At 43.9% G+C, this 24,119-nt stretch overlaps 1 protein-coding gene across 1 annotated transcript in view; it reads left to right on the forward strand.

Annotated features, from left to right (window-relative positions):
• Positions 1 to 24,119, forward strand: part of ANKDD1B (ankyrin repeat and death domain containing 1B) — a 56,408-nt gene that overhangs the window by 21,254 nt on the left and 11,035 nt on the right. Inside the window, 6 exon segments of the mRNA XM_028493429.1 lie at positions 229 to 327; positions 426 to 530; positions 7,706 to 7,741; positions 7,744 to 7,807; positions 20,692 to 20,852; positions 23,342 to 23,440. Of these exon segments, the coding sequence (XP_028349230.1) occupies positions 229 to 327; positions 426 to 530; positions 7,706 to 7,741; positions 7,744 to 7,807; positions 20,692 to 20,852; positions 23,342 to 23,440 (564 nt within the window).

Consider the following 24,119-nt stretch of genomic DNA (forward strand, 5'->3'; position numbering starts at 1 on the left):
ATGATATAGGATTTAATTCTATCTTTTTTCAGATGAAGAACTACTTGTGCTATACCATTTATTAAATATATTCATTGTCCCCATAGAATTGAAACATCACCTTTGCTGTGTATTAAACTGTCATTTCTTAATTTTCAACAGTTAGGTATTAACCTAGCTTTTGTTGGCTGAGACAGTGTGGTGGCTCACCCAAGTGACAGATTCCTTTCTTCTCTTTGCTGGAGGAAGCATGGCTTGACAGTAATTCACCTTGCATCCTGGTCTGGAAGCCTCCAGATCATGCTCATGCTGGTTAGAGCTGGAGCAGATCAGAGAGCCAAGAATCAAGTAGGTATGTGGATCACACCTGGACAGAAGCCCTCTCCTCACCGTGCAGGAGGAGAAGACTGCAATGTAATTGTCTCCCCTACCCTGGCTCTCTTTAGGATGGAATGAATGCCCTCCACTTTGGGGCTCAGAGCAACAACGTGTGCATTGTGGAGTACCTCATTCAAGATGTGCACCTGAGGGACTTGGACCAGCCTGATGAGGTGTGTTTGCTGTTGGGCGGACAGGTCTCAAATACACCCCCACTAAATTCTGCTTTCTTCCTGCCCTTGCAGAAACTGCCAAAGCAGCCAGCACAGACAGACCTGACCCTGTAGCTGGATCCTCTCTCTGTCTGGCAGACCACAGAGCAGAAGGAAATTGTTGGTGCCGGTGGTGGCCCTATAGCACCTGCATGTGGGGAGGACAGGAGGTATTGAGGAAGCTGCCTCTACTCCCTCATCCTGGCCAGGGGTGGACAGTATCCACCCTGTTTGGGTGCCTGCATTTTACTCGATTATGCCTGGCCTTTTGGGAATGTATTTGACCCAAGGCTGTGCTGTAATGAGCCATGGAATATAGTGCAATTTTGCCATATCCATCTATATTTTTTCCTTTCATAAGAAGTGATATAGTAACAGTTACCACTTATGGAGTATTCGTTAGTGTGCTTGGCCCAGAGGAATGCTGTGTCCACACATTATTTCATCGAGAGGTCTAGGGCCTGGCACGTATGGATGCTTAACAAATCATGGCTGGATGAACGAATTATACTGTTCATCCCCACAGTAATCCTATAAAGAAAAAATATTTTACTTATTTTCAAAGGAAGTCTTATTTTTACTGATATTTGAAGAAGTCGAGGCCCAGAGAGGCTAAGTACCTGGTCTGAGGGCTCCAAACTGAGAAGTGACAGAGCCAGGGTTTGAATTCCGGTCTGGTTGACTCTAATCACCGTGCTGCACCGTCTCCCTTCTCAGAGGACAGTGGGCATTGCCCATGTGCTAGGGACTGTCTTTTCCCTGGAATATCTCCTTCTAGGCATTTTTTTTTTTTTTTTTTTTTTTTTTTTGGCTGTGTTGGGTCTTCGTTTCTGTGCGAGGGCTTTCTCTAGTTGCAGCAAGCAGGGGCCACTCTTCATCGCAGTGCGCGGGCTCAGGCTCAGTAGTTGTGGCTCACGGGCCTAGTTGCTCCGCGGCATGTGGGATCTTCCCAGACCAGGGCTCCAACCCGTGTCCCCTGCATTGACAGGCAGATTCTCAACCACTGCGCCACCAGGGAAGCCCCTAGGCATTTTTCATAGGATAATATCCTCTGTGGGACTGGCATTTGGATTTTGAATGGAACCTCCTTTTCACTGTGCCTCTAGAACTTTACTCTCCATTAAAGTCTCTCTAGAAGTTAATCAGTAATATTCGCTTTGTTTCACCTCTTTTAAAAAACCTTCACATTTTTTTCTGACCTCAATCTTAAAAATAATAACAACAAAAGCCATTTCTTCAAGTGAAGTCTATAAATTTCTTTTACTTCTTCTGAATATGACTGAGCAACTATACCTTTACAGCTTGGAGGCAGACAGACTTGAGCTGAGGCCTGGGCATGGGCATATATTAACTATGTGGCTTTAGCAAGTTCTCCAACTGCTGAAATCCTCAGTATCTCCCTCTGTGCCATGGGAGTAATAAAACCTACTTCATGGTAGCACCAAGGCCTGATGGGGTTGGGGGTGGATGTCTTGACCTCCATGTCATTTTTTATCAGCAATACCTCCATTCTTTGATAGAAATGATTTTGATGCTTCCTCATTCTTATATACAAATACCTATGCCAGTGAGCAAAATGGCAAGCCATTCTACCACCCCTTTCCAATCAGACACCACCCCTAAGCCATTCCTATGTAGTAATATATCAGAGTAGCCACTGTTGGAATGCTTAAATGAGTTAATGACTATAAAGCACTTAGCGGAGAACCTGGTACTTGGTAAGTGCTCACTAAATGTTCGTTATTATAACAATTATTATAGGGTGAAATGCTATCTCATTTTCTCAAACTGATAACCATAATCAAACAGCATTTAATGTCAGGATGAGGAAGTCAGACATTCCAGCTTGATCCAGGCTAACTAGGAGTGTGGCCTATGAGTGAATTCCATTCAATTCAATTCAGCAGATATATGTTCAGGACCTGATTTTTTGTTTGTTTGGTTGTTTGTTTGAATAAAAGGTATTTTTAACTGAAGTACAGTTGATTGACAATGTTGTGTTTGCTTTCTGCTGTAAAGCAAAGTGATTCAGTTATACATATATATACATTCTTTTTACTTTCTTTTTATTTTATTTTGTTCTTTTATTGAAGTATAGTTGATTTACAATGTGTTGATTTCTGCTGTACAGCCAAGTGGTTCAGTTATATATATTACATTCATATAATATATATGTGCTTTTTTATATTCTTTTATCTCAGGATATTGAATACAGTTCCCTGTGCTATACGGTAGGACCTTTTTGTTTATCAGGACCTGTTTTGTGTCAGAACAGGACTGTCTTACTTTTCACTGGGCTCTGGATGCTTTCATGGGAGACGGCTGTGTGTGGGGAGGATCAGGCAAGCTGAAGGGGCTCAAAGACCAAAGCAGTTTGTGGGGAACCTTCCCCACTTCTGGAGCTTCTGATGGCCATTATCTCTTCGGCAGGCTCTGGGCTTGTCCTGTTCCACTCCTCTTCCTCCAACTCTGACTATTTGTTGGGGAAAAGGCTGAAGAGCCCTGGTAGCAGACTGTACAGAGCCAGATAGATGTGAAGCTAAGAGGACCTAAAATTAAGATGGGTGGAGAGACATATGAGGAATGAGCAAATAATGAGTCCACTGGGTCATCTAGGGAGAGAAGAATCTCTGAGCCTAATTTTAGTCCTAAAGAAACCTGGATTAAACAATAAAAAGATAAAGTCTGTCCTTTTTCTGAGATCTGTGAGTGAGGTCAAGGATACTGGCAAAAGCCAGTAGGAATTGGGCTCAGGAGCTCAGGGTCAATTAATTCAGCGTTGGGTTTTCCATGGGTATTTGCTTAAAGATATTGTAGAGCTCATGAAATGCACTGTATAGAAAAGACTGCTCCGCCTTCACAGCGGGCCTTCTTCCCTAGTTTCTTATCCACGGAAAGTGATGGAGAGCCTTTATACCTGCCCAGTGTTAATAATCCTTCTCATTAGCCTAGAGGGAACTCCAAAAGCTAACAAGGAAAGCCTTACAGGGAGGAGGTCTTTATTAACAAAATGGATTTAACTAAAAGAAAAAAAAATGGATTTAACTAGGCCTGGAAGAGATTGGGTGAGATGGGAGAGATGGAGGACACTGGAGTATACTGAAGTTTCTCCCAACTCCATAGCTCTAGAAATCATGTGGCCTCTCCAGAGGAGAGAGATTAGAGCAGCCAGGAGAAGTCATAGGTAAAGCAGTCTAGATATTTAGAATCTACATGTAAACTCCCACCTAGTGATCAAAAATAAATACTCAGACTAAAATGTTTGGAGAGGGAGGGACACAGAAGGGAATGGCCTCAGAGGCCACTCATGTATCTGTTGAATGTTTATAAAGTTTGGTGGTACAACGTTAGGTTGGTTTCAGCAGCATATATCGGGGAACTTCCACTGGTTTAAAGGAATCTGTAAATGAAGTCTCTAGAGGTCCAAATGCAAAGAAGCATCCTTTTTTTTGAGGACTGGGGCTAATAATCATGAAGGGATTTGAGAAGACAGTTTCCTATGTGGACCTGAGGCCCACATCTAACAGCCTTGGATTTCATCAAACCTATTGACTCCCATATGGGGAGAACTGACCCAGCAGCTCCCCTTCACACCAGTTCCATGCCTTCATAGGCAACACACTGCTCTTTCAGCACTTTTTACTCATGGCAATGTTCTTGTCCTCTTTCAAATCTCTAGTTATTCAGGGCCCTTCTGGTTTTCCCCTTCAACTAGGGTTCTGCTGTGGATTCCTGATCGCAGGGTGAAGGGAAATGTCTTGGGTGTGTAGACATGCCCAGGAGGCACCGGGGGGCTTCTTGCTGGATTCCACCGGCCTCCTCTCCTCAGAGGCTCTCTAGGACGCCCTCTCTGGGATCCCTGTGGGAAGGGATGGCCAGGTTGGACTTAAGGTGCACATTTAATGGCTGCTTGTGAAACATTTACTGAACTTGGTAACTTGTCAAATAACCCTGGCAGTAAACTTAAAAATGAAAAATAATTCCTAATGAATAATTACAACTCCTCAGACTTATTCATGTGCAAACAATTTAAATGCATTGAATTAAGACATATTAGGTTAAATGCACATTAAGTTAATAAAGGAAAAAGGAACAGGAATTCTGGACCCTCCTTATTTTTGTTAATTAAGAAAGGGATTCAGGATCCCTTCCTGAGCTGGGAAGTTGTTGTGGTTTGTGTGGGGCTTGAAGCTTGAGGCCTTGACACCAGGCTCCACAGTCCTCCAGGCTGGAAAATCTCCCTGCCTTCCAAGTGAGGGTAGTCTCAGTCCTCCGAGACTGCACTGGATAGAGGCCCACTTGAGTGTAATTTAAAAGGGTTGGGTGGTTAAAAAATGAAATAAGACATAAGACACTATATTTTTAAAAAAAAACCCTCATTTTTGAAATTCTTGTTATTTTGCCTAATAACTTATACTAGAGATGGGAGAAAAGATTTGTATCTCATTTTACTGTCACCTCATCTTTCTTCATGCTACCTTTTGATATGTTTATAACAGAGACTACTTTAAATGTTCTTATTTTGTGTAATTTGGCTTTCACTTTTTTTCTTGATGATAACATTTTTTAAAGGGCATACAAAGTTTAAAGTAATAGCTGTTTTCTTGGCGAGGAAGAATGTTTCATCTTTGATAACCTCCCATTTCTTACCAGACTAGGCTTTCTTTGTGGGTGGGTCCTTTGTCACTCTGTTTAGGCATGCAGAAATGCAAGACTTTGTAGCAACCGAGGATAAAAGAGTAAGGCCATTTTAAAGTTGAACAGACTCCTGATACTTCCGGTAGTGTGTGTCCCCAGACGGCTAAATATGTACTAGTTAGAATTCTTTCTGTTATGAGTGACAAAAATCCAGTTTAATCTAGAATAAACATTAAAGGTAGTTTATTAGCTCCTAACTAAAGAGTTTGAGGGTGTATCTGGCTGGCTTCAGGCATGGCTGGATCCAGCTCTTTTTTTTCTCCCAACTCTTGGCTGTCTCTGTTGGCATTATTGATAGGTTTACTCTCCACATGGTGGGAAAGATGGCTACTAGCAGCCTCAAGTTTTATATATGAAAGCTCACAGGTGACTCTGATTGGCCTGTGGCTTGGCATGTGACCATCCTGAACCAAACACTCTGACCAAGGGGTAGATGGTGGAAGAGGCAGGAGCTATAATGAACAGCTCCACAAAAATGGGGCACAGGGGCTGTTCTCCAGTGGAAAAGATGGGGAGAGGAAACAGGTCACCAGTGCTCTTTCCTGCTGTTCCAGGGCATTAGCAACCTTTAAAGGCCGTCTCCCCCCATTTCTTGTCACCTGCTCCCCAGCCACAAACACACACTCACACTGAGTTATGTACTCCTACAAATTGCCAGCTCAGGTCCTGCATTTCATTATGATCACTCGTATGTGTGTTCGGCTTCCCTAACAGACTCTGAGCTTCCTAACGTTGGGGTGCTATATTTTTTATCTTGGCCACTCTTGCTTAGCACAGTATCTGACATATACGTAGGTGCTTAACAATTGTTGAATAAACAAGTGACTGATTTATAAGGACGTGTGTCTAAATGTTTTCATCTAGTATATCATCAGTGCTTCTCATCCTCCTTTTTGTGATTTGTTTATATGGACCTTTATCTGTTGTCAGTATTCGCAGATATTTGTATAAGCCAGACACAGTAATTTTGGCTCTGTCATTTCCCAAGAGCTGTTCATGGCTCAAGACTAGATCTTGATCTTCAGTTAGGGGTCTAATCTCACAAGCAGCAAACGGAGGCCCCAAGCAGTTTCTGTCTCTTCCCTTTGCCCTAACTTAGTGATTCCATGAGAACCATCGATGATGAGTCAGGATTTCAAACTCTGAAGGGCTGGGGATGTAGGTCTAATGGACCACATATCTGGCTCAAGAATATAAATGAGGTGAATTTTTGGTGCCAGTTTGTTTCTCCGGCCTCCCTACAGGCATGAGTGCAGAGCCCTGGAGGGCTCATCTATAACACTTTTTTTTTGGCCATTTATTATTTTTGCACTTTTCCTTCCTTTCTCTTTATCGGAGAATCATGAGCCGCTATCTCAAGTTAACAGTGACCATTATCTTTTTATTATCTTGCATTAGCAGGAGATCAGATAACAAATCTAGATTCAGGAACCTTCTTATAAAGAGTCTTGTATCTTGCTTTTCACATTTCAAACATCTTGCTAAGGTTTTAGTTAATAGCATATCAGGCCAATCTGTGAATGTTTTCTTTAGTCGAAGAAAATACCTCTGCTGCTATTTTGCCACCCCAACTTCTTTTCCTGCTTTTAAATATCTCAGGTTAGAAAATTGAGTTTTTTATGGGTCTTTCATTGTTCTTGATGACATTTTGGCTGTTGAAAATGCAGTCTCCCTTTGCAATGTGAAAAGTTGGAGAAATTGCCATAATCAGAAGATTCTGCCCTTGAACCTTCCTCCCCAACAAATCACACTTAAACATCCCTCTTAAGCTATATTCTCTGGATAATTCCTAATTTCTCCATCCCATTTCATATTGACCTATTCTCAAGAGTTTTCCCGTTGATTCTTGGTGAACGTTAGAGGTAAATATATGAGCAAGCAAGGAGGGCCTAAAGAGAAGCAGTTGATACATCTCATGTCTGAATGAGTCACATAAATATTAAACCCTGGACAATTTCTGCTTCAAACATTTTTATCAGTAAGGCAAGGCTTACTGAGCGATATGCAGGCACTCAGATGGGGTCTGGCACAAAATCAGCTTCTCAATAAAGAGCCGAGTGAAAGAACTATTCAATAAATGCAGAAAGTTGGTAAAATTGTTACATTTTAAAGGGAATCTCATTGTCTGATTGTGAGGTGCCATCTCCCCAGGTGCTTGGGAAGACCGTTTCCAAACAGTACTTCTCTACCCCCATAAAAACGATTCTGTGCTGATGTGGAGTTCCCACACTTTGGGACAACAGCTCAGAAATGGATCTGGTTTGAAGTGAGAGGGATTGTTATCACCCTCCCCTAGGAAGGGCCCAGAATGCTGTGACCAGAATCACCACCTTGGCCTCCTCGCCATCGCCTCCCCTCAAACTGCTGCCCACTTTGTTGGTTGTCTTGCCTGCTCAATAAGTGTATAATGAACACTGGAGTTTGTGATTGATTTTCAGAAAGGAAGAAAACCATTCCTTTTGGCGGCAGAGCGGGGGGCCACATTGAAATGATAGAAAAACTTACCTTCCTTAATCTGCATACTTCAGAAAAGGACAAAGGTGAAATGGACTTTTATTTCTTTGCTGAGTACCAGAGAAAGGGGAGTGACAGTTGAGGTGTAGATTTGGTGATGGCATTTTGGTGAGCAGTAGAGTTGTTCAGCTGTTACTGCAGTCAGAGGGAATCATCGACTATCCAGGTGAAATCAACCTACTTTTTCAGTGGATCGTTCAGATTGCCAATTTGGCTCCATAAATGTCTGTGAAATCAGTGGACTACATGGAATTTTCTACTATCGACTCCAGTTGCTCTTTTCTTCCACTGAGGTCTGTGGGAGACTCAGCCCCACCTGACCAGGGAGGGAAACACTGGGTGGGCATCCATGTCTATGTGCATATCTTTGATACTTTCCTTAGGAGAAATTCCTCGATGTGGAATTGTGGGTCAAAGAGTTCTGCACATTTTAAAATCTTTTGGTATATATTGCTAAAACTACCTCCCAGAAATCTTTCACCAGTTTGCCTTCTCAAGGTTATATAGAATTACTTTTATTGTCCCACTTTTGCCAGCAAATTAGCAGCAAAGGTAGAGCAAGGAACATGGATGGATTTTTCCCTTCTCGTTCAAACAGCTATTTATTTTCATTTAACACTTTGAAAGTATGAATTTCACTTAAAACTGTGGAAAACATGGCCACTACTCTATCCACAGCTTTAACAGTCTAAAGTAACTCATGGTGGTTCATTTGTTAAACCATTCACTTATTCACCAAAAAAAAAAAAAAAAAATTTAATATGTGCTCTATGCTAGGTAGAGTATGTTTTCTTATTCTAGAAGCCTACAGGGCAAGGAGAGCATACTAAAAATAATATATCGGGCTAAATGCGGTAATAGATGTATATACAGTGTGCTGTGGGAACACAAAGGAAAATCCGTTTCAGAAATATCACAGGCTTCACGGAGGAGGTGGTATGTTATGTGGGTCTGAACATTTGAATGGACTGTGGTACGAGGAGATTGGAGGAGGGCATAGGGGTAGAGTATTTCAGACAGAGGGAAGAGCCCGTTTGTAAAGGAACCAAGGCAGGAAAGAGCATGGTGTGTCCTGGGAATGACAAGTTCAGGGTGGCAGAAATTGAGGAGGGGTGGGCTGGGATAGGTGGATGCCAAGTGGGCCAAGGCAGAGAGACCATGAAAGGCTGTGCTCACCAGGAGGAGGGGTGATTCTGACCTATTGGCAGCAGAGACCTTGGAGGGTTATAAGCAGCAAACAGGGATGGGATCCATCCTGGGTGTAGGCGGGTAACTGTCACCGTGGTTTGAAGGGGGCATTGGTGCCTGCAGAGGCAGGCGGTGGGGAGTCCCAGTCAGGTGACTGCAGAAGAGGCTGAAGCAAGAGCTACAGAAAGCCTCTCACCGAGGCTCTCACTGGCAGCAAGCAGGACGAGGTGGTAGGAGGAGACAGAGGCCACAGGATTTGTGACCAGGGGATACAGAGAGGGCAGACTTTCTGGCCCCTAGCTCTCTGGCTTGGACTCCCAGGAGGGTGGGGTGCCCATCCCTGAGCTGTGGGGTACAGGGGAGGAAGGGGTGATGCATGGTGAGTAGTAAGGGTTTCGGAGGGTTCACTCTGAGGCACCAGAGTGGGGAGGGGGTATATTCAGGTGGAGGGCGGCAGGGAGTTAGAAACCCGGCCTGGGGTTCTTGTAAACCCCTTGTGAGTCATCTGCTCTGGGTGGTCACTTTTTAACCTCTGGCTCAGTGCCTTTGAGGCTGGCTGTTTGGAGACTCATGTGAGTGGAGTCCTCTCGGACTTCATAGTTTAATATTCTGACGAATTCTAACTTGGCACCTCTCCTGAGAGCTACTTTAAGAAGTAATATAATCATTTACTTTAAGATACCATTGATTGTAAGGCACATCATTATTTCATGTAACACTAAGAAAAAATAATGCTGCCAATTAAACTGTGACACAAAAAACTCTCTTGTCATGTAGAATATTTTATATTGTTGAGTTTTTAGACTTTTATCTTAGATTTTTAAAATCATATACATACAAAGGACCAAATAAGCAAGGGAGCTTGGTTAAGTATTCCTATACTTCATATTGAGTCGAATTCTTCTAAATCACTTTCTCACTCAGAGTCTTGATGTCCTTGCTTTTCCAGACAAAATATTGTCTTTTGTGCCTTCAAAGATGCTTGTGATGCAGTGTTTCTTCAAAAGGTGCCCTGCTATAGATTCTGAGATTTTCTTCTAAGCCACTGACACCCATTCTGATTTAATGCAAATCACAAGCCATGACAGCTATATCACGTCTGCTGCCCGGTTGACTGAGATTGTGAGGTGCATCCTGATCTCAGATATGTTAACACGAGAAACAGGATGTGACTTAGAGTTGGTGGCGTATGGTCATAAAAATAGCAACTGTGGGCAACAAAATGAAAACTGAAGGCTGTGAAAGTGGACATGTGTGATGCCTGGGAAAAGTCAGTATTCCCCTTGGACCAGAGAAGCATAATCAGCCTGGTCACATGCATACCTGGACTGGGATTAAAAGCAGGGCTCTGACTGCCTGGGTCTGATCCTGGCTCCATCACCCCAGCTAGATGATTTTGGGTACGTTACTTGGCCCCTCTCAGCCTTAGCTTCCTCATCTATCAAATAGCCTCATAAGGCCTTAGTGAGGTTTCAAATGAAAGGCTGTGTCACACACTTAGTTCAAGGAATGGTGCCTGGCACATGGTAAGTGTGCAACAAGTGGTATCCGGTGTCATCACCGGTGTTATCTGGGTGCAGTAAGTGGAAACTTGGTTATCATCGGTATCAGTGGTACATATTGTTATTATCCTCCTTTTTCTCTCTTCCAGTTCCTAGGAGAATGCAAGCCAGGCTTTCAGCTGAGGATCATGGACAAATGTAGAGCCTTGACTTGTTTATTTTTATGTGTGTGACCATCTGACGTAGTGATGATCAGGTTGAACTAGTTTAACTTAAAGAAGATCCTAGGAATTTGGTCTTCTTGACTAAGAGTTATGAATGTGAGAAACTCAAAAAGAACATGATTCACCTAGGATAAATCTTAGCCATGATTGGCCTTCACAAATCAATATAGAGATCCAGTCCTATAATCATAGGATTTAATTTAAAGTCTTAGTTGTGCTTGCCCTGTTTTGCTTTAATACTTTACCACTGGAATGTGTGCACTTGGGTTTCATCTACCTTTTAGCTATTCTCGCGTTGGGGCACACTGAGGAAAAGTCATAAAGTCCAACAAACTGTAATTGTAGATTGTGATAGGTTGTATTTGCACAAAGTAAAGTATCTAGTGATAATATTAGCCTTTTGGATGAAGCCCATAATGTACATACAGTCTTGGGCTGCCTCTGTTTCCTGACATAGGCTGTTGCCTGACCCGTTGGGCTAGGCTCATGGGACTAGGCTCTAGAGCAGTGGTCTCCAAACATTCTGGGTAGCAAACTCATACCAGTAAAGAAAGTTTGAGCATGCACCTAATCACATGTACATTTATAATTAAATTAATATATTATAAAACATATGCCAGAAATAGACATTTTAAAGATTGAGATAAAAATAAACATAAGTAGCGATTTTCATATTTTTCTCTACACTGAAAGGATTATCTTGTAAATATCTGATGTAGTTTCCTTCCAGTTTTCTTTGTGTTCCTATGCATGTATATTTTTAGTGCCTGCCCAAAATTCATTTAACTGTTCTTTAGCTCTTGGACATTTAGGTGTTTTTTCTTTCTTTTTAAATTAATTAATTAATTTATTTATTTATTTTTGGCTGTGTTGGGTCTTCGTTTCTGTGCGAGGGCTTTCTCTAGTTGCGGCGAGCGGGGGCCACTCTTCATCGTGGTACGCGGGCCTCTCACTATCTCGGCCTCTCTTGTTGTGGAGCACAGGCTCCAGACACGCAGGCTCAGTAGTTGTGGCTCATGGGCCCAGTTGCTTCGCGGCATGTGGGATCTTCCCAGACCAGGGCTCGAACCCGTGTCCTCTGCATTGGCAGGCAGACTCTCAACCACTGCGCCACCAGGGAAACCCCTGACATTTAGGTTTTGTTCAGTTTTTCTTTACTATTAAAGTAATGCTGTCATGAACCTCTTTGTATACAAAGTTTAGTCTGTATTCCTCATTATTTCCTTTGGGTATATTCTTAGAGGTAGGATAGCTGGGTCAAAGATATAAATGTTTATTAGGCTTTTGATATATTAAAGACATGAATTCTTTCCTTCACAATTTTTGCAAATATTTTTCCACTGGGATTTGCCTTTTGGCATCTCTTTTCCTGGAAAAGGAGAAGGCAGATTATGAAAAGAAATTTCTCTCTAACAGATGGCTGTCCCAGGCTCTCAGGGGAAGCTGCTGGGATACAGTTTTTCCATCTCGGTGGGATAGGAACATTGGTTCCATGCTCTTTTGTCCCTGTTAACATGATTGTTTGTACCTAATTAGCTACAAGTAAAATTGTCTGAACTTATCCTAGCTGTTAGGCAGAATAATGTCCAAGGTGGAGAATGGTTAGGTAATGGGGAAGGAATTCTACATTTCTTCCCAATATTTTTAGGAAAGAATCTGCGTGAGGAGGGGGAAATATCCAAGTAGCTATTGTGTGAGACCATTTCCTTCTTTTCTATGTTGTGGCCTAAACTAAACTCACTTTGTCCTACTAGTGTTTATCATAATGAGTTTCAGGAACCTTAATTACTAAGGTAGAGTATTACATTTTTTTAAATGACATGCAATATTTTAAATCAGTTTTAAAGGTTAAAACTGTACTTGGTACAAATGTGCTTCTATTTTTGTATTTCATACTGCATTTTAGTTCCTCATTTCCATGATTATCTTTCTTTTTTTTTTTTGTGATACGTGGGCCTAGGGGTACCAAAATCTATGGATGCTCCAGTTCCTTATATAAAATGGTATAATATAGTCCTTATCCGTGGTTATCCATCCAGCTGTGGGGAGCAGGAGGATTTGGAGGGCCGATTGTATTAATAATTTGCTTACTTTGGGGTAGGAATTAATGACTTACCTCTGACATTCCCCTATTAACATTTCCTCAAAAACAATACCATTCTTCCTATTTATTTGGGGAATAATTTATTTGGAGAATAATTGAAAATAGGGCAAAAGTAGCAGATAGTTGTTGCTTCTCAAACAGACACTTTTATTCTACTTTGTTTTCTTCCTAGAAACAAGTAGTACCTGGCTTATACACAGCAGACGCTGAAAGAGAAAATTGTGTAAAAAGCCAAGTGGTCATTCTGGAGCCTGAAGAAGACAGGATGGTGCCTTCTTCTAAATACAAAATAAAAAATACTTTGGTGCTGAGATCCTTTGACACTGATCTTCATTTATTTTTAAATTTTTTTTATTTTAAATTTTTTTTGGCGGCACTGAGCAGCTTGTGGGATCTTAGCTCCCTGACCAGGGATGGAACTGAGGCCCATGGCAGTGAAAGCACCGAGCCCTAACCACTGGACTGCCAGGGAAGTCCCTCACTGTATAAAATTATATATACATAGACAAGATTGCAAGAGAGAGTGGAATATGTAGGGTGAGGTGATTCCCACTGACGTTGCAAGGTTTTTTATGCGATAAATGAGCCCAAAGTTAAGAATTCACGGGGCCCAGGAAACATTCAGAATATGGAGGGCGGTGCTGTTTTTCTGTCATGCCCAGGTGCCCCTCTGCCCTCAGTCTGCAGCCTCCCTGGAAAGGCTTCCCTTATTAGCAAGATCCTCCTGGGAGAACTCCTTTTGGCTCACCCCGTTGCTCTATGCCTCCCTCCCTTCTGTACTTAATTATTTGGCCCTCTGAAGGTTTTGCTTTGTAATGGCTTTCACATGCTCGCGTTCTCCCCACCCTGCCAGGACTGTAGGCTCCACGTTGTCCGTATCCTTATGGCCTTGGCCTCATCCAGACAGCCTGGAAATTGTCCTAAGTCAGTTTTACATCTTTTACATTATCTTGGGTTTTCCCCGGAGTTCATTAGCACTCTTCCTGAATCAATAGCCTCAGCCCCCGCTGCTGTCCACACCTGTCTCCGCCCAATCCAGTAAAGGCCCCGGGGGAGACAAGCAGCAGGAAGCAGGAAGCCAGAAGCAAGGATACACACCAGGGTTGCTTTCACATCTGTAGGTGATTACTGTGTTTGATCTTGGAAATGCTTCACCCGCTGACATTAGTTAGTCTTGTTCTCGGGAGCTTGCTTTGCACCCACCCAGCTAAGGGGAGAGGGTAAATGTCGAGTCATTTCTGAGGAGGTTAGTGGGGAGAGATTGTGGATTTAGCTGCCTATAGAGACCGCCTCCATTTGGGCTGGGTGGAGAGGCTGCCTAGCTACCCTGGGTCCAGTGAAGACTTTCTGTAGACCCTAAGAATTCCATATTTCTGGAGGCCCTATCCTCACATCTTATCAAATAACTTTAAATGCCCCCGCATTCCACATAAAATATCTCTTTTCTTTTGCTGTAAATTATTTTTAAAGTCTTTTTTATTTGTGCATTTACAATCATTTGGATACGATAAACTACCTTAATTTATGATTGACTGATTTCTTAGAACTCTGCAGACCTGAGAATTTGAGGGAGGTGAAAAAATTTAACCTACAAATTGTTTACAGTGTAATGAATACTTTATGAAGATTACATTTAGCAATCAACGAAGTATGAACATGTCAATTAAATATTCACTTCAGTTTTGTGCTTTTCTTTTGGTATCTTGGAACCAACTTTTTTTTTTTAATAAAGAATGGCATGACTTTTTAAAAAAAATTATTTTATTTTATTTATTTATTTTTGGTTGCATTGGGTCTTCGTTGCTGCGCGCTGGCTTTCTCTAGTTGCCGCGAGCCGGGGCTGCTCTTCGTTGTGGTGCACGGGCTTCTCATTGCGGTGGCTTCTCTTGTTGTGGAACATGGGCTCTAGGCGCGTGGGCTTCAGTAGTTGTGGTGCACGGGCTCAGTAGTTGTGGCTCGTGGGCTCTTGAGTGCAGCAGGCTCAGTAGTAGTGTCGCACAGGCTTAGTTGCTCCCTGGCATGTGGGATCTTCCCAGACCAGGGCTTGAACCAGTGTCCCCTGCATTGGCAGGCGGATTCTTACCCACTGCGCCAGCAGGGAAGGCCAACCTTTTTTTTAAGATTTCAAATATTTACTTAGCTCTTAAGAAGTCTGTAGGCCCTACACACTGTGCCTGTTGTGCCTCATGGATAAAATGCCACAGACTCCTATAGCTCTTCCCGCTACAGGGTTCCTGGCTTTGGGCTCTTCACAAGCCTGTTTCTGCATCAGATCTTTCCACTGGGGGGACACTTCCTACCATTCTGATCTCAGTCTAGACGTCACCCTATCCCAGAAGCTTTTCTTGATCACTCACTGGAAAGTAACCATCCAGTCATGCTATTTTACTTCTCATTGTAGCATTCTCATTGTCACTAGCTGATGTTCTTCTTCTAATAATGTCTAGAATCTAATAAATGGGTTCTATATCTACTGATCTACTGATTACCAATCAACTGATTGTCCACCCCTACTGAATGTAACATCAGAGATCTTGTCGGTTTAGTCATAGCCCCCGTGATCTAACATGGGGGCTGACACGTAATAAGTGCTCGATAATTTTTTGTGGAATGAATAAGATGATACTTGTAATTATTGTACACATTTACTAGCTCATTTATTTTCCAAGTGTTGCTTTTGTTTGAGAGAAAGAGGTAGGATGGTGTGGTAGGCAGAATAACGGCCCCCAAAGATGTCCACATTATGACCCTTGGAACCTGTGAGTATGTGAGGTTGCATGACAAAGGGGAATTAAGGTTGCTTTGCAGGGGGAATTAAGGTTGCTTTGCAGATGGAATTAAGGTTGCTCATCATCTGACCTTACAATGAGATTATCCAGGTGAGCCTAATGTAATCACCAGGGTCCTTTAAAAAGGAAGGAGGAGGCCGGCAGGCAGGTTAGAGGGATGCAACGTGAGAAGGACTCAGTACACCACTGCTGACTTTGAAGGTGGAGGAAGGGGGCTGCAAGCCCAGGAATGTGGGTGGTTTCTACAAGCTGAAAAAGGTAAAGAAATGGATTCTCCTGAAAGCCTCCAGAAAGGCCTTTATTTTCACCCAGTGAGACTCATTTCAGACTTCTGACCTCCAGAGCTGTAAGATAATACATTTGTACTGTTTAAGGCACTAAGTTTGTGGTATTTTGTTATTAGCAGCAATAGAAAACTAATAATATAGGTGGTTATATCATTTTTACAGAGGAAGACATAGAGGCCCATCCTTGAGAGGACATTTATTCAAGGTCATATAGGCATTTAGTATCAGCTCAAGCTAGACTCCAGTTGGTCAGAGCGTGTATCATTCCTGTGAGTATTTATACCACTTATCTATTACTTCATAACAAACCAACCCAAAGCACAGTGGCTTAGAACAATGCACTGTTATCTTTCCTGGCTCTGAGGGTTGACTGAGCTCAGCTGGGAGATTCTTACATTGGGTCGGGTATGTGGTTGCAGTCAGTTTCGGCCAGGACTTCAGTCGTTTGCAGACTTAGCTGAGGTGGATGTCCACAGTGGCTCACTCACATGCCTGGCAGTTGAGGTTGGCTATCAGCTGGGGCTCTTGACAAGAGCACCAGCGTGTGGCGTCTGCATTGCCTTCTCATAGCATGGCAGCTGGCTTCCATGATGTATGGAGCAGAAGCTGCCAGGCCAATTAAGAGTCACACCTGGAACTAGCACACTCTCACTTCTGCCATATTCTACTGGCCAGAGCAGTGACAGGGTCTACCCAGATTCAAGGGGGTGAAGAAATAAACCCCACTCCTTGGTGGGGAGTGGCAGGGTCACATTGCAGAAGAGCAGATTGGATGGGACATACTTATGCAGCCATTTTAGGAAAACATACTAACCTACTGCCTCCTTATTCTGAGAACCTGAAAATACTTGGCAGCAATCCTGCAATTACAGGACACCCCCTCCCTGGGATACCAAAATCCACGGATGCTCAAGTCCCTTAAATAAAATGCATAGTATTGGCATGTAAGCTATGCACAGACTCCCATGTACTTTATTTAAAAAATTTTTTTACTTATTATTTTTGGCTTTGTTGCTGGGCGCGGGCTATCTCTAGTTGTGGCGAGCGGGGGCTACTCTTCGTTGTGGTGCGCAGGCTTCTCGTTGTGGTGGCTTCTCGTTGTGGAGCACGGGCTCTAGGCTAGTGGGCTTCAGTAGTTGTGGCTCACGGGCTCAGTAGTTGTGGCTTGCAGGCTCTAGAGCTCAGGCTTAGTAGTTGTGGTGCTCGGGCTTAGTTGCTCTGCAGCATGTGGGATCTTCCCAGGCTAGGGCTCGAACCTGTGCCCCTGCGCTGGCAGGCAGATTCTTAACCACTGTGCTACCAAGGAAGTCCCCTCCCATGTACTTTACATATCTCTAGGACGGGCTCAGTAGTTGTGGCTCGTGGGCTCTTGAGTGCAGCAGGCTCAGTAGTAGTGTCGCACAGGCTTAGTTGCTCCCTGGCATGTGGGATCTTCCCAGACCAGGGCTTGAACCAGTGTCCCCTGCATTGGCAGGCGGATTCTTACCCACTGCGCCAGCAGGGAAGGCCAACCTTTTTTTTAAGATTTCAAATATTTACTTAGCTCTTAAGAAGTCTGTAGGCCCTACACACTGTGCCTGTTGTGCCTCATGGATAAAATGCCACAGACTCCTATAGCTCTTCCCGCTACAGGGTTCCTGGCTTTGGGCTCTTCACAAGCCTGTTTCTGCATCAGATCTTTCCATTGGGGGGACACTTCCTACCATTCTGATCTCAGTCTAGACGTCACCCTATCCCAGAAGCTTTTCTTGATCACTCACTGGAAAGTAACCATCCAGTCATGCTATTTTACTTCTCATTGTAGCATTCTCATTGTCACTAGCTGATGTTCTTCTTCTAATAATGTCTAGAATCTAATAAATGGGTTCTATATCTACTGATCTACTGATTACCAATCAACTGATTGTCCACCCCTACTGAATGTAACATCAGAGATCTTGTCGGTTTAGTCATAGCCCCCGTGATCTAACATGGGGGCTGACACGTAATAAGTGCTCGATAATTTTTTGTGGAATGAATAAGATGATACTTGTAATTATTGTACACATTTACTAGCTCATTTATTTTCCAAGTGTTGCTTTTGTTTGAGAGAAAGAGGTAGGATGGTGTGGTAGGCAGAATAACGGCCCCCAAAGATGTCCACATTATGACCCTTGGAACCTGTGAGTATGTGAGGTTGCATGACAAAGGGGAATTAAGGTTGCTTTGCAGGGGGAATTAAGGTTGCTTTGCAGATGGAATTAAGGTTGCTCATCATCTGACCTTACAATGAGATTATCCAGGTGAGCCTAATGTAATCACCAGGGTCCTTTAAAAAGGAAGGAGGAGGCCGGCAGGCAGGTTAGAGGGATGCAACGTGAGAAGGACTCAGTACACCACTGCTGACTTTGAAGGTGGAGGAAGGGGGCTGCAAGCCCAGGAATGTGGGTGGTTTCTACAAGCTGAAAAAGGTAAAGAAATGGATTCTCCTGAAAGCCTCCAGAAAGGCCTTTATTTTCACCCAGTGAGACTCATTTCAGACTTCTGACCTCCAGAGCTGTAAGATAATACATTTGTACTGTTTAAGGCACTAAGTTTGTGGTATTTTGTTATTAGCAGCAATAGAAAACTAATAATATAGGTGGTTATATCATTTTTACAGAGGAAGACATAGAGGCCCATCCTTGAGAGGACATTTATTCAAGGTCATATAGGCATTTAGTATCAGCTCAAGCTAGACTCCAGTTGGTCAGAGCGTGTATCATTCCTGTGAGTATTTATACCACTTATCTATTACTTCATAACAAACCAACCCAAAGCACAGTGGCTTAGAACAATGCACTGTTATCTTTCCTGGCTCTGAGGGTTGACTGAGCTCAGCTGGGAGATTCTTACATTGGGTCGGGTATGTGGTTGCAGTCAGTTTCGGCCAGGACTTCAGTCGTTTGCAGACTTAGCTGAGGTGGATGTCCACAGTGGCTCACTCACATGCCTGGCAGTTGAGGTTGGCTATCAGCTGGGGCTCTTGACAAGAGCACCAGCGTGTGGCGTCTGCATTGCCTTCTCATAGCATGGCAGCTGGCTTCCATGATGTATGGAGCAGAAGCTGCCAGGCCAATTAAGAGTCACACCTGGAACTAGCACACTCTCACTTCTGCCATATTCTACTGGCCAGAGCAGTGACAGGGTCTACCCAGATTCAAGGGGGTGAAGAAATAAACCCCACTCCTTGGTGGGGAGTGGCAGGGTCACATTGCAGAAGAGCAGATTGGATGGGACATACTTATGCAGCCATTTTAGGAAAACATACTAACCTACTGCCTCCTTATTCTGAGGACCTGAAAATACTTGGCAGCAATCCAATTAAGAGTCACACCTGGAACTAGCACACTCTCACTTCTGCCATATTCTACTGGCCAGAGCAGTGACAGGGTCTACCCAGATTCAAGGGGGTGAAGAAATAAACCCCACTCCTTGGTGGGGAGTGGCAGGGTCACATTGCAGAAGAGCAGATTGGATGGGACATACTTATGCAGCCATTTTAGGAAAACATACTAACCTACTGCCTCCTTATTCTGAGAACCTGAAAATACTTGGCAGCAATCCTGCAATTACAGGACACCCCCTCCCTGGGATACCAAAATCCACGGATGCTCAAGTCCCTTAAATAAAATGCATAGTATTGGCATGTAAGCTATGCACAGACTCCCATGTACTTTATTTAAAAAATTTTTTTACTTATTATTTTTGGCTTTGTTGCTGGGCGCGGGCTATCTCTAGTTGTGGCGAGCGGGGGCTACTCTTCGTTGTGGTGCGCAGGCTTCTCGTTGTGGTGGCTTCTCGTTGTGGAGCACGGGCTCTAGGCTAGTGGGCTTCAGTAGTTGTGGCTCACGGGCTCAGTAGTTGTGGCTTGCAGGCTCTAGAGCTCAGGCTTAGTAGTTGTGGTGCTCGGGCTTAGTTGCTCTGCAGCATGTGGGATCTTCCCAGGCTAGGGCTCGAACCTGTGCCCCTGCGCTGGCAGGCAGATTCTTAACCACTGTGCTACCAAGGAAGTCCCCTCCCATGTACTTTACATATCTCTAGGTTACTTATAATACCTAATACAATGTAAATTCTATGTAAATAATTGTAAGTAGAATGTAAATGTTATGTAAGTAGTTGCCAGCACATGAATGAATTCAAGTTTTGCTTTTTGGAACTTTCTGGAATTTTTTTTTGAATATTTTTGATGCATGGTTGGTTGAATTTGCAGATGCAGAACCCGTGAATTTGGGGGACCAACTGTAATCAGTCAATAACTATTCACTGACCTCGTCTTATTGCAAGGCCTTTTGGAGGAGGGCAGGATAATCAAGAGCAGGCCCTGACCTAAGTAGTTTGCTCTAAAGCATGGGCACTAAGTGAAGGAGAGATGCTAAAGAAGTTGAGTGAAAGGGCTGTGAGGGAACCTGCACATAGGCAGCAATCGTGCTGAGTTCTGAGGTGGTACCTGTAAAGGGGAGGGTCGCTAGTAAATGGTCAGGACAGGAGAGGGTGGATGCACTTCTGGGGCCAATACCAAGTTCAGCTCTTTTGGCTCAAGGAGGGGGTTTGCAGGGTGTATAGAGAGAAGGCTTGGCCCTAGTCCACTTCGTACTTCCCGGAGAAGGGAAGCTGTTTTAGCTCATATTTGCCTGAGGCATGTGTTGTCTAGGACTCTGTCTCTTTTAAATGGGAGATACCTAGAAGCAACCAAAAGCCCCCCCAGCCCCAAATGATCAGAAACACGATGAATTTTCTTTTTTAACTAGTCATACTATTTTGTTGTATTAATTGATTACCATGGAATGAACACCAGAAAGCATGCTAGATTCTAATGGGAATCCCTCCCTGCCTTCTCTCTCCACCTGTCTCCTGCAGCTCAGTATCAGTGCTTTGCAGATAGCAACCCCGAATGGCCATGCATCCCTTGTCAGCTTTCTTCTCAGTGAGAACATTGATCTGCACTAGAAGGTGGAAGTGAGTCAGTCTATTATGATAACATGGGCTTTGATCCCAGCTCTGTGAGGCTGGCTGTGCTGGGAGATGCTCCTTGGAGATGCATGGAGGGCTGGAGGGGTAGACAAGTGATCACAAAGGAGGAATTCTTTCTGGGAGGGCCTACTGACTTCTTCTGGAGACTGAGTTTTAATCTTAAGAAATACAATCCAAGGGATGAATTTTAGAAAGTCATTGAAGTTCCTGAGCAAAATGAAATCTTTGTGTTTTAAATATTTGCATTTGCTGCAGTTAATTTTTCTCAGGTATCTAGAGATGCCAGTCTTGTATTAAATTTATCAGTCTGGGAAAATGATGAAACTGCTGTTAATAGGAAAGAGAATGATTATTTTTCCCCCTTCACTGACCGAACTTGTTTTTCAGTCATTTGTATTGATTTAGGTTTTCTGAAGTTCGAATTGGCTTTGGTAGAATTAACAAAGGCCCTCTGTGCTGGAATTAGATGGGGAAACATTCCCCTATTTGTCACTCTACTTTCATGTCTCCTGTGAGAATATTCTTTTCTCTGATATTGCTTAGCCATTACTATTTATTGTATTAACTGGAGAGGAGGGATGTGATTTAACCCATGACTGGTAGTTTTTGGAGAATGGCATTAGGGGAATTGGTTCTGACCTTGCCTGGTCCATCCAAGGATGCTTCCTGTTTCTCAGGAGGAATTGGGCCCCAGCAAAGCCAATGGTCCCAGAAGGAAGGGCACTGCTTACGTCCCTGGGACGAGGGATACGTTCTCTTTTTTTATCCTTAGCGCCTTTAGAGAGAAGGTCCTCCCTGAGCAGAAGAGGTCTGCACAGAAAGCTTTCCCCTCCTGCTACCCCTCTGCCCCATCTGTCTCTCACTTCCCTTGATCACCCTTGGACACTCTGACATACGCAGACATAGCATTCCACCTGCCCCTGCTTTCCTTCTCCTCTGTGTGCTGGTGACTCCTTTGCCAACTCACTACATCTCTCTTCCATCCGTCTACCCCTTTTTCCTGGGAAGGAGCCTGGTGCTGCTGTTGGAGTCAGGAAGATCTGGGTTCAAATCCTGTCTCTGCTCCTTCCTAGCTCCGATGCCTCATGGAAGTGATTTCACATCTGTGCCTCATATATAAAGTGGGGAAGAGAAGCCCTAACTGCTAGGGTGGTTGTGAATGAAAAGCTGTTAGCCTGGTGTTTCAGAGTATAAACTGTAGGGGAAGCGAGTGAGTAGTAGGCACCATTAGGAGCATGTGTTGTATGTGCGTAAATGATGCTGATTAATATCATCTCCTCCGCTTGAGCAGCACTGCATGGTCCTCACCACCCACCTTGCAGCATCTGTGTCGTTCCACGCATTTTGCCTCTCAGCTCAACTGCTGTTGTGCACACAGTCTCACTGCATCTTCTAGCCCTGCTCTCTCACACCTGTACCCCTGCCCCTCTCCTCCCCACTAAATGCCCCTCACCTCACTCTCTCACACCTTACCTGTGTTCTCCTCGCCTTTTTTCCTCCTTGCATCTGCCTTTTCTACCCCCGGAGATGTGTTTTCTCTCGAGCCTCCTGGGCCAGTGGCAGCTGGGTGGGAGCAAAGCAGCAGGAGGTTGTGTGTGTGACCCTGGAGGTGGGCACTGAGCCTGGCAGGGCTGGTAAGAAGCCCGTGGTAGAGGTGGCTGAGCGCATGGCTGGAAGACAGGAGGCTTAGCCACAAAGGAGGAGGAAAGGGGAGCAGGCTGCAAGGGCCCGGTGAATACGCGTTGGATGGGCTCTACATGGGTGGGAGGGCTGAGCACGGACGGTGCCCCTGGGTGAGTGGGGCATTAGTCCCACAACATGCTCTAGGGAGAAAGAGCCCAAGATCAAAGCAACTCGGGGAATGCTGAAGGGAAATGCTATTCCTTCCTTGTGGCTGTTCCCACTGTACTTTAGCTCTTTGAAGCCTCTGGAAGTCCTGCAGTTAAGCTATTTAATATTTTCTTAGCCTTCATATTTGAGCTCAAATGTCAATTCTTCAGGAAAGCCTTTTCTGACTTCCAGAAAGTTTGGCCCTCGGCTCACACCCACATGTGCTCTCTTACCACTGTGCACTTTTCCTTCAAGGCACTTATCACGATTTGTAACTGTACATTTATTTTGTGACTTAAAAAAAAAAATCAATATCTGCTTTCCCTACTAGATGAAAGATTCCTGAGGATGGGCCATGTTCACCACTGAACTCCTAACATCCTGAAAAGAGCCTGGCCCATAATAGGTGCTCAGTGTCAAGTTCTAGAACGAATGAAGTGGGAAAGTGGGTTGCTGGTGAGCGGGATTTCTGTACAGCCTTGGCGTGGAAGTGATTGCTGAAGACTTACCAAGGGCCTGCAACCATGCTGGGCAGTACCAGTATTCAGGAGAGTATCAGGAAATGTCTGATGAAATGAGTCGCTTTTTGATCTGATTGATGAAGCCGGAATCTTTTGAATTTGAAATGTCATGTCTTTCTGCAGCCTAAGGAGTCCCCTCTTCATTTACCTGTTAGCAACAACCATATCACAGCGGTAAACAGCTTATTAAGTGCACAGCATGATATTGACATCTTAAATCAGGTAAGCCAGGCAAATCAGAACCTAGAGAGTCTATTTTCTTGTTTCAACTCGGTATGTGTTTAGGGGTAGTTTTGATCAAGTTGAAGGTGCTCTAAAGATTCCTGGGAAGAATGTGCACATTCATTTTTTTATCCTTTTGCTTCTGTAAACCCCACTCCCACTTGCACACACGTATTTTGTCTTTTTCAAACGCACAACTGGGATTGAGCCAGTGTGTTATTCAACTGTTCACATTTAACAGGCCCGGTACTTCTGATAGATAAACAGTAGCCCAGAGGTAAATTGCCGGAGGCTATGTAAATCAAAAGCTACTCCCCCAGTGTGAAATGTTGTAATTGGCAGGGAGCCCTTCTCCACAAGAAAGGAAGCTTTGTTTCTATATTATAGACAGTAAAGGTATCTTCTTTTTGCCCAAAGGCAAAAGAGACCTCCTGGAATTTTTTAAAAAATCACCATGAATTCCGATCACTGGAGCAGAATCAAATGCCACATAAAAGGCATCCATCACTGCCAGGAAATGGAAATGCTGAGGTGGAAGAATTAAAAGGATGGGGGTGGGTGCTGTCTGAGCCAGGGCCTGCTCTGGGAAGGGCTACCCTCTTCCAGAAGTCAGGAGTGGGGAAGGAAAACTCTCGGGAGAGGGCCCTTGCCAGAGTCCTGAGGACAGATGAGCCTCTGG

The sequence above is a fragment of the Physeter macrocephalus genome, chromosome 8 (genome assembly GCF_002837175.3).
Source record: "Physeter macrocephalus isolate SW-GA chromosome 8, ASM283717v5, whole genome shotgun sequence".
NCBI lineage: Eukaryota > Metazoa > Chordata > Mammalia > Artiodactyla > Physeteridae > Physeter > Physeter macrocephalus.